Source organism: Orbicella franksi, chromosome 8, assembly GCF_964199315.1.
Source record: "Orbicella franksi chromosome 8, jaOrbFran1.1, whole genome shotgun sequence".
NCBI lineage: Eukaryota > Metazoa > Cnidaria > Anthozoa > Scleractinia > Merulinidae > Orbicella > Orbicella franksi.
Window position 1 is genome coordinate 12355917 of NC_138152.1, and position 11687 is coordinate 12367603.

Below are 11687 nucleotides of genomic sequence, written 5' to 3' on the forward strand. Positions count from 1 at the left end.
CTTTCGTTTATATTTACGATGCACATTCTTCTTTCAATTTCTTGATACATATTCTGCATGCGTTCTCAGTGCTGGACAAAATATAAACCAAATTTTCCCACGGAAGTTGCGACTATAGCTATTTTGATTGAAATAACATTGGCGTGTCCCAAAGGTGTGACCGAATTCTTTGAGACTTCATCAAAGAAATGCACTTGAATTACTTTTGATCTCACTGACATTACGCACCTAGTCATGTGATATAACTGGCGTAAACAACAGAGACTTGAAACTTAACGAGAACTCTTAACTTTTGCTTAGAAGTTAGCTTAGCTCATTGCAGGAAGGAGTAACGAGGGGGCATCAGCCAGCGCCTGCATTAATGATTAAAAGAAAAAAGAAAAAAGCGTGTAAACTTTGAAAACAGAATATAATACCCTTCTATCACGGGTCTTGCTCCGGAAGTCGAAGTTAAATTACCCACGTGGAATATTTTAAAAGCCTCGGCAATCAAATTTTCTAGTATTTAAATGGATCGAAAGCTGAAGAATAGTAAAAAAAGAATGTTTTCCAGCTATGAAAACGTACTGCTTCAGTCGAAACGGGATTTTCTTTTGCTCTTTGGGTGTAATTGAAACTTTTACCTCAGAAACATCCCGTTCCGCTTTGGTGAATTCGCGGCCTGTCGATTTATTTGCAAATGTTTGGATGTCATGCAAGCTCACAACTTTTTGATATATACTTTGAGGACCTTTCGAAACAACTTATAATCTTTTCTTTCTTAATTTCTCCTTTCATTATGCTCTATATATGAGATATCTCTCACGCAAGCCTTTTTAATCCCTTTACTTCTGTCCTGCATCGGGCAGATGACACATGAATATATTAGCATATCATAACTATGACGCCGGAAAAAAATGAGAACGTCATCTTGCAAGTTACTTGATGTCTTCGTCTTACTTTCAGACTGATACAGTCAGAGCTTTGATTCCGTAGCTGGATTAAGTTTGTGACTCAAGTCAGTTTTCACAAATTAAAAACGCGTAAGGCACCTCATTACAGCCCTATGTGCCCGAAGATGCTCATGTACAAACACCTCATACCGAAATGGAAATCTTTCGGTTGCATCTCTCTTCTAGGTTTCGCAAATCCTTTCTTTCGTTTCTTAAACCAGGCCGGTGATTTCCTGTTCAGTTCTTTCGCTTTTTGAGCCATTCACTCATCCAAAAAATGAAATCAATTCAAAATGATTTTCTTGCCAGAAATTTATGTTGATTTTATTAACTTGGACATTACGCCCGACAGAAAGAACAAAATATTTTAATGTACAATTTCTTTCGTTATAGTTTACCTATTTAATTGTTTTATTAAGGAATATTTCCTTGCTTTATTCGAGACAGACGAGTCGTCAACTGCTGTAAATAGAGCGAGCATGTGACATAGTGATTGGCTGAAAAACAAATGACGTCATTTCTTGGAAAGTTGAGGGGACTCCCCGCGCATCATGTGAATTCTAAAAATATAAAACGCTTATTCCCCAGAACTTTGCAGCATTAGAGCTCAGACACTGAAGCGAACGGATCGAAACGCCCTCGGACTTTGAAACGAAGATTATAATACTCTTCTAGGAGTTACTCACGCAGGCTACTGTTTAAGAAATATTTCGCAATGCCCGCGGAGAGACTTCGTCTTCGAGCGTGGATCGAGAAAGAAGCAGACGGCGGCAGGCTACCGGGTCTTGAGTGGGAGGACCGTGACAAAGGCATCTTTAAAGTCTCCTGGAAGCATGCTTCGAGACAGTGCTGGTCGTTTCCTAAGGACGCCTGTGTTTTCGAAGGCTGGGCAATCCACAGTGGACGGTACAGGAAAGGTTACGACCGCCCCGATCCGCGAAGATGGAAAGCGAATTTTCGATGTGCTCTCAACGCTCTTCCGGATATCATTGAACTTCCAAACCAGGGCATTGCGCGGGGCCAAGATGCTTATAAAGTCTATCAGATAGTCAGGAAATCGGTGAAGAAAGACGGCCACAATAAACGGCAAAGCAAATGTAAGTATATTGCGTGGTTTTGAGGCCAGACAACGGCGGCCTTGACGGCTCAATATGTGCACACGAATCAATAAGAAGGCGAAGAGTGCTTACCGAATCAAAATTTTAACCTGTTTATTCACGGATGTTGTGGCAGTTCTATGAGACAAATGTTTCATTTTAGAGATTGTGTGTTTAAACCGAAGGAAATCATTGTCGAAAACAAAAACGTATATAGAATTTGTGCGCGCTCTTGTGCAGATCTGGAACCCGTGACCTGTAAACCGACTTCTCGAAAAATTTCCGGCCAATTTTAGTGTTTATCCTTAGCGGAAGTTCTCAGAACGACTAAATTACAACATGCTACAATCATGAGTTTAATCTTAGCAAGGATTCGAGGCTTATTTTTGTGAGAACGCTGCGAAAAGAATAAATCGAAGTCAACAAAGCATGGCCAATTCCCAGAAATAGGCAAAAACCCGTTTACGATAGCATTTCCGAGAAAAAGCTTCGAATTACGTAATTTGCATATCGTTAAAGCACTGGTGAAGTCGTTTAAACGAAACCGTAATAATTTGAAGGGGGGAATTTTGCTAAAGTGTTAAGATCAAGGGAGTTTTATCATCGTTAGTTTATTCGGAGTTTGTGAACATCCTCGTTATATCGATTCCGCGAAAAAAAAAACTTGATCAGGGCGTCATCGGTGACGCCCTAAAAAAACTGATCAAGCACAGTTAACCCGCGGACCAGTTCAGCAAACACGAGAGAGCTACAGACTTCGGTTTCTGATGAAATCAGGTTTTAGCAAACATTCTGACTCTAAATTTCAACGAGTAATGTTCGGCAGTTTTAGCACAGTATGCTGAAAGCTGAAGAAAAAGGGGCTTTTGTCTAGTTTAGGGAAGTTTTTTTTGTTTGGTGTGGGAATATTCTCGGAAAGCGTCACAGTTTGACGAACAGACCGTCCTTTGGAGACAATTTTCGTGCATAGTTTGACGATGCAAATAGGCCGTGATGAGAATTTAATTTGAAACCGAAAGGTTCGAAAGTCTTGAAGACTCTTTCGATATCAGCATGCAATACCGGGATTCGATCCGGTTTGGCGTCAGGCGGTCAATGACTTATTTATTCGGCATTTGTTGTTCTTTGAGCTTACCAAGAAATGGCGGGTAAAAAATGCATCGACTAACAAGTTTCCTGTGAAAATTGAGAATAAATATGAGATGCTTTGCCCTAGCTGCTCTCAAACACATATTGTAAAAATAATATAGATACAATGCACAGAGGGCCACTAATATAAGGTCATCACGATGGCTCAACTTAAACACCAGACAGACAGGTTTTCAAGTAAAACCACATTCTGCACTAGTCCAAAGAGAAACGCGTTACAAATATCCACATTCTCTCTTCCAGAAGCTTAAAAGTAGTCATATCTGTATGTTATAAGGAGATCGATCTTGCTTTGAGAGAGGTGGAGTGCAAGTGTAAGAAGTCCGTATCAAACCCCACAGTTGAATCTTCGAAGACAAGTCGCATCGTTTTACTTTAAGCAAAAGCAGTTCAAATATTTTCGAGATTTCATTACAGAAATTCCGTTTGAGATACCTTTACAAAAATTTTGCCTCGAGTTCTAAGGAACACGAGGGAAGAATCATTTCGCTATACTGCGACCTCCATTTGAAGTCGGAGAATGCGGAAAAATATATTAAGTTGAACTACTTTAAGTGTATGCAGCTCCACTTTAGGTGATTCCAATGATTTTACTAATGTGCTGACGGTGAGACTTCCATGGTAATAATTTTTTTTTGGCGCAGTACGCTAAATGCTTTGAACTGTTCCTGTTTATCAAATGATTATGGAATCATGATATCGGGAATAGCTCTTGTAATGCGGAATTGGGTATTTCAGACTAGATTACAAAGGCTTATGACCTGCTTCAAGTGCGAATGAAATTTGCAGAAAAAGACCGGAAAACCAGACACCCCATTGTCCATGCCGGAATATAACACGAGCAGTCCTTTATCATTTGTCGGCAAATTATGTTTAGAGTTCACCACTTGTCATGAATTGTTGACTATAGGAGCGCTACCTTAGCTTGTCAAGCAAGCGTGAAGCTGGAACGACCAGAATACACTAACAAACGAAACGGGACCCTCTGAGTATTCTTTGACCACTTCCTTTGTCGGACCTAGGAATTAGTTGTCTCTATTTAGGATAAAATTCAAGTGAACATGCATGTATATCAGCCTCGCTGAACATCCGTAAAGCACATCACATCTACGAGGGCTTTGCCTTATTCACGGCTGCTTGAAGCATTGAGTGTTATATGGACAGTGTTATGTTTGAATTTATGTGTAGTCTGGCCTGAAAGTTACTTTCATACTTCTTTTTAACATTGTAAAGGGTAGAATGACGAATGAGTTAAAGTAAAAGAAAAAATTCAAACGAGGGCTTAAGGAGGGATCAGGTTACATATCGAGTACTAATCATGGATCCGGTGATGGAATAGAGTTGAACAACACACGAATGTGAAAGTGAATGGACATGTTGTCTCCTTGTTTTATTTCGTAGATGTTCTCAATCTTCTAACTTTTCCACAATCTGGGTTGAGTCGGGTTTTGGCTATGAATGTTGCACGTGGATTGCGAAGCATCTGTGGGTTGCGCAAAAGAGTTTGGAAAATTTCTGATATCTTTCTATCAGTAATTTGCTGCTCTTTAATTTGCAGCAAGCGCCTCTACCAGTGCGGTTACCAACACAAACGTAACGCCACCATCCAGAGATCACACAGCTGCGAAAAGAGCGAGGAGGGAACCAGAGCCAGCGAGATTGAAGAGAGCAACTCCAGGGGTAGGTGATACCACTCTTAAAACAAAGTGGCGACAAACGAAGAAATTCAAGAGACTGCATATTAAAATTAAATTTACAGTAGCTTTTGTATGTATTGTATACTCGGAAAGCTGTGAATTGGGCGCCCGAGATAGTGAAATACCTGAGCCGCATTACCATTTCGTATCATGTTAATTTTTGCCTGATATATCCGAGGTTTTATGAACCTTTCTAACAAGTGTATATGTAAAACTATCGATAATAATCGTTGAATCTTTACTGATGGGGCGACCAAAAATAATGAAGGAAGAAAATCCTATTTAGGCAAATCGAAAAAAGTACAGTATATGTCCGAAAGATCGTAAAACGTTCAATGAATTTGGGTCGAAACAACCGAACTTCCAGGCAAGCGTTCTCTAAGGTAACTAAATCTGAGTAAGTTTCACTCAACAAACTAAAAGAGCAATGATTATCTCTCAAGGAATTGTCAGTTTTGCCCGAGTAAACAACCTGCGGCAACTTCCGTTCAATTTTACGGATTGATTTCCAAGAAACTTTACCATTGGGGGTACCGAATTTGCGTCTGAAGGAGTCAAAGCAGACTCTTGAATCTGTTCACAGTTTGGCAATGAGAAATTGCTTTTGACTTCTAATTTAACCGAAGATTTCTTGAACGAGTGCTAAAAGAATTGGATTAAATGTTTGCTGAAGATCACTGTTCAAGACAAAGGTGGGTAAAACTGAAAGAAGAAAACGAAAGCTTGACGTTTCGGGGTTCGAACGCAAAACTAGTTTCGCTTCCTTTAGCTGAGGTTTGTTTGTGTCAGTCTTAGCAATGCGAAAATGCAACCACAATGCTTATAGCGTAAGTCGTGTTTCAGACCGTTTCAGTTTCTTTTAGGTGTTGAGTCAACAGACACGTGTCAGTCAAGACTGTCAAGCTGCCAGTTTTGCAACATTCGAAACTATTTCGTTATCAATCGAAAGGATACTTAGTTTCCTTAACCGAGGTCAGAACAATGACAGGAGGAAGATCGCTTCTTACGAAGGAGAAACAAAGATTAAAACTAGCAATGGATCGATATTTGGGCTAATTTTTCGCGACTGGAAACCTGTCTTGGTTGTTATAGGAACAATAAGCACAATCTAGAGCTTTCGATCTATGTAAGTTTGATCCATTCCTATCAATCATAGCTGTCAATCAAAGCTGGCAGTCAGTATATATATAGCTATTGCGGCACATGCCATGTCGTTCTTAGAAATCGTCCACCTATTAAAGAACACTTGTTTTTGTTAACTTTTTTTGTTATTTCTTCTTTGACTGCCACCTTGCACTCTCTACTTTTCTGTCACAACACGAAATTAGCGAGTAGGTACAAGAATCAGCGGAAAGTTTCATCGCTTCACCGCAAACGAAATTTCACGCTTTGTTAAAAGGCGTTGATCAAGTGTAGTCAGGTCTCTCGTTCTGCTATGTGAAAAGATTCAATAAAGAAGTGAGGCGTACGCCTTGTTCGCAACAACAGTCCTTTAGGTAATGAAAAGAAGTTGGCGGTTCAGACTTCCTGTAGCAGCCTAGCAGAGGCGCTAATCTTTTTCTCGTTGTTTAGGAACAGCCTAGAAAGGCTCCATACTACCCCCTGCCGGGTAGTAAACCACCATTCAGTGGCTTTGGATTCTGGCCAACATTCCACGCCTGGCCACATCTGCTTGATCATGACTACATGAATACGTGGTTCGACCCAAGACCCGAGATGAAAGGTACGTCATGCACTAAGCCTTTAATTGTCTATTGTACTGAGTACCTAGCCAGTAAGTGGAATTTTAGAAGTTTGAAATGGAATCAAAGTAGTTAAAATACTAATGAAGCGTCTTCTTGTCTCGTATTTTTCTCAGACATTGGAGTTATGACTCAACCAGGAATTAAGCAAGAACCTTTGTCTCCAGGCGATAACATGATGGCATCATGTTCTCGGGAACTTGTTGACTTAGAAGAGGTATTGTACTTATTAAAAATGATTCGTTAAAAATCGTCAAACATCTAGTGAAAAAAATGGGTATTTACTGACTGAAGTCACGTGAAATGCCTAAAATCGTTTCCAGGGTTCTCTTGTCAAAAAGCACCAGAGCTGTACATTTACTTGTACTACTGAAGGACTGAGTGGGAGAGTTTTCTAATGCTAAATAGTTTTTCTCGGCTACCTGGCATTCTAATTGTTCCTGGAAAGGACGTGTTTCCTCTGTGAAGACTAGTTAGCTGATAAGACAATATTTAATTCTAAAAGGAGTTTGAAATCACAAAATTACAAAAATCAAGGCATTTCGGTTCAAATACGAAACACTCATGAAAACTGTGTGTTTTACTTGGAAATGGTCGCAAGGTATATCATATAAATGTGAGATGGTTTTTAAATGTATTTTTCAGAGTTCCCCAGCAGGTGCCAAGGTCATCGTGAAAGAAGGTGAGATACTGATTAAGCTTGCCTTAGAGGTTCTTTGAACTGCAAGTCTTGTTCTTTGAAACGTTAGGATCTTTAACCATATACTTATCCTGCTTTGAAATGAATTTTGCAGAAGATGAGGTACCCAGCGATCAAGAAATCATCGATGTAAGTTAATGCTCTGGTTTATTGATGTTATTGTTGCTGTTTTATAGTCTGCATGTATTAGTGTGATTTTCGGAGACTCTGTCACTGAGTAATTTTATGCCCTTTTTGACGTGTTTGAACTGGCCTCCTATACGCTATACCAATAAAAAATAAGTGTGAAGTCTGCATACGAGCCAAGTGTTCCATCAGGCCGGTGCTTGTGTCCGCGGGTTCAGTAGCATGAAGCGAGTACGGGTATTTCTACTCCTCCCAGGATTGGATGGTAGTCCATTGCAGGGTTACCCTCCAGCATTTAATTTGCCGATGCCCATTTATACACCTGGGTGGAGAGAGGTCCTGGGAGAGTAAAGTGTCTCGCCCAGAAATACAACGCAATGTCCCCGGCCAGGGACTACTCGATACGGAGGCGAGCGCAACAACTATGAGGCCACCGTGCCTCTACTTATGAAACGTCAACTGTTATTCGTACTCTTCCTCTGTATGCCCTTCCCGCTACCAATTTCAATTTGCCTGGATATAACCGAAGTGTGTTTCCCTCTCCTCCCTAGCTGGTAGATCAAATGTCAGATCAGAGTAGCTCCTCACTTGAGGATTTGGACGGCATGGAGGGATCAAATGAGGAGGGTACGTGTAAAATAATTAACATATATATGTCTGGATTTATGAAAACCGTGCTAATTTCAACACAACCGCCCTGACACTTTTCCAAGAAAATACACAGGCTTTTTCACTCAATCAACCACAGGTACTCTGTCAACACACAGCCTACTCACCCATCTTGCTTGTGTCTGGTTGGCTGGCTGCCGGCCCCTAAGGCTGCAGGGCATTGCTGGCCAAGGCTGTTCTGCAAAGAAAATGAGCAGTTTTAACTGGGGAAAATGCCTCTCTCTGTGACCCACCCCACCACCCTGGGGTAAGGGCGTGGCGGTCCCGCTTGGTATCAGCTGGTAGCCAGGTCCCAGCTATCTTCCCCAACCCTCCTTGAAGGAAGCCTCCCTGGCTTTTCAAGCACCGCTATCGCCGGCAGGCAGGCGCGAAAGTTTTGCCCCAAATTTGACACAGTTTTCATAAATTCAGACATATATATATATATATATATATATATATATATATATATATATATATATATATATATATATATATATATATCGAATTACTAGTCATTAGGGATGAATGACGCTACAATAAAAATATAAAGAGTAAACAGATTTCAAAAAACTGCACGCCATTTTTTTGGGTTCAAGTTATGCGCCTCCAAGGTGCTCCAAGGTGCCTTCAAGGTCTTCTCATTTAGCCCCAAAATGTGGATATTTTGGCAAGGGCTTGGAAGCTTTGCGCCAATTTTGGGGTGATGCCCTTTTCCTGGTTGAAACAAATCATGAGTTCCATTTGTATGCTGTTGTATGCGTACGTAAAAGCCGTTACGCGTTAACTGGATTTTCTGCAACTAGTGAGCACCCGTGATATAAACGGGGTGACTTTTCTAGCCTGTTTCTCAAGAAAACATATTCATTTTGCTCTTTTATAGATTTTTCGGAAGATGCTTCTCCTCCAACAGAGCGTCCCCCTCTACGGCTGGTTTTGAAGACTGAAGGCTCATCTGATTATGGGAATGAGTACACAAGTTCCCTTCCCTTGACTCCAGACTCCACTAGGGAGATTTTAAGTGTCATCAACAGGTCATGAAAAAACGATAACAAACTCTGCAAGGTTTGAAGACGTCCCAGTGAAGAACTCTTACAGGGAATTATACACGTGTAGTCAAGTTCAGCAATCGAAGGAAACGTATTTTCACACTGTCTAAGACCGATGCAATGAGTTTCGGTCAAAGAACTATTGGACTTCAAGTCTGCCTAACCTGCCTTAAGAGGACACCTTAATTACAAACTGCACGTACCTCTTTGGACGTTTAAACGAGTAGAGTTTTCACGTGACCAGAACTATAGCTAACCTTCCTCTTATCAGGAGGTGGCGTTTCTTTTGCACAAATTTTATTGTATCATGTAAGATAAATAGTGGTAAAGAAAGAAAAAGTAATGTAACATTGTTAGTAGAGTTCATTCGCTTAAGTTGTAGGCTTATACCTACCTCTTCCAGGGTCAGTAAATATGTGTCGATCTATGAAGTCTGTGGATGAAACCTTAGTGTTCAACCAATCAAATGAAAGTTATTGAGGAGTACATTCATTTAGTACTGTTTATTATACTGCACAACTGTAGATCCAATTCTTAAGTCTGTAGATGTAACTCTAGGGGTGACCATTCAAATGAAAGCCGCTGAACAGTACTTTTATTTGGTACTACTATTATAAAACTAACACTTTATCTCACATTATGAATCTGGTCACTCCTGGAAGTAAAGATGGAAGGTAAAACATAATAAACTGATCTATGGGATCACTCTAGAGTACTAGCAATCAGGTTTTGTTCACAATTTGACGCAAAACGTAATCTTACATCAACAACACTCCTGAATGCCAATGAATTGGCATTCAGAAGCAAAAATCATTTGGAAACGCGTCTCTGGGCATCCATAATTAATTTTCCATCAAAGAACCATACATGCTATGCATATTGACAGAAATAAATCGTTTTTACAAAACCTGTTTTAAAACGAGTGGTTAGTACTTTTAAAAATATAAAAAACGAATATATATTTTGTGCGTGTTAGTTTTTTAAGAAGCTTTTATGCTGTAGGGTCAAAAGTGTGCGTAACAAAAGTCATTTTTTCTTTAGAAGTTAGCGTAGAAATGATTTTAACTGTTCACTGTTTTGTTGATGTTGCGATGACCGAATCAGCGTAGAAGATATCGCTTCTTCTTAACCTCGATATCAGTCTGACATGTTTTGTTGAAGTTTTATCGGTGCAAATTTTCAAACGTGACAATAGGAATAAAGTAATCAACTCTATTTTAAGGAGTATAAGTCTTATGAAATAAAGTGGTTTTGTTTTAATTTACATCATGACTGACGTAGCTTTAATTTCGTAGAAGTGTCGACAGTTACATCAAGTCAAATATACAATTTACTTACAATCGTTGAAAAAACTAGTACTCAGCTAATGTCGAGCTTCAATTCAGTCCAATCATGAAACAGTGGTCTATCTTTTAAATCAAATTGAAACCCTACTATATGACCATTCAAATGAAAGCTATTGAGCAGTACTTCCATGTGGTACTGTTTATTATGCTGTACAGGGTGGGTTTAACTTCTGAGTCAGTGGATAAAAACACAGTGCGTGGCCATTCAAATGAAAGCTACTGAGCTGTACTTTCATGTGGTACTGTTTATTATGCTGTACAGGGTGGGTTTAACTTCTGAGTCAGTGGATGAAACCCAGTGAGTGACCATTCAAATGAGAGCTACTGAGCTGTACTTTCATGTGGTACTGCTTATTATGCTGTACAGGGTGGGTTTAACTTCTAAGTCAGTGGATGAAACCCAGTGTGTGACCATTCAAATGAGAGCTCCTGAGCTGTACTTTCATGTGGTACTGTTTATTATGGCGTGCAAGGTGGTTCTAACTTCTGAGTCAGTGGATGAAGCCGCAGTGTGTAACCATTCAAGTGAAAGCTACGGAGGAGTACGTTCACGTGGTACTGTTTGTTATGCTGTACAGTGTGGTTCTTACTTTTGAGTCAGTGGATGAGGTCGCGGTGCGTGGGAGGCTTTGTGACCACAAAAGGTCAATATAACTAAAATCACGTCAGCGCGTCAAATTGAGTAAATATATAAACATTGTTCAAAATCATTCATGTAGATCAAGCCTGCATCACATTTAAGATGTAAAACCTCGAACACGAGCAATAAAGTCGCTTTACTATACTTTTTATCGACCTACGTAAATGTATACAAATCTAGGGGATTCCCCGGATTAAGTGTGCTTTTCCGCCACCTGTCAGCCAGTCGCTGCTGTGATAATTCATTTGCATTTTTAGGAAAGGATATTCAAATTTGTACATCGAAAGTCAACATTTACTCGTCGACTAAATTAAGGCACTTTACACTCGACAAAAATAGAAGAAGGCGGGAAATCGAGCGTTTGTGGGGAACAATTTTCGAGACAACAAATAACGGGAAAACTATTTTGGTGATTTGAGAATGAAATCTTTTACAGTGCTGATTTATGTCTCAATGAAATGCAGAGACCTGAAATTTAGGGCATTAAAATTTTCTATTCACAAAATTTATGGCTTGCAGACAGAAAAAAATCGAAATCCCTCCTTGCATTGTATAAAAAAA

At 39.8% G+C, this 11687-nt stretch overlaps 1 protein-coding gene across 1 annotated transcript; it reads left to right on the forward strand.

Moving 5' to 3' along the window:
- The first annotated feature begins 1198 nt into the window (after nt 1-1198).
- LOC145495367 (uncharacterized) lies at nt 1199-10404 on the forward strand. The gene is made up of 8 exons (XM_081474980.1): nt 1199-2029; nt 4737-4858; nt 6448-6598; nt 6734-6834; nt 7263-7299; nt 7412-7446; nt 7995-8070; nt 8975-10404. Exons 1-8 carry the CDS (start codon nt 1648-1650, stop codon nt 9130-9132), a joined length of 1062 nt encoding a protein of 353 aa, XP_081331106.1. The 5' UTR covers nt 1199-1647; the 3' UTR covers nt 9133-10404.
- The last annotated feature ends 1283 nt before the right edge of the window (nt 10405-11687 follow it).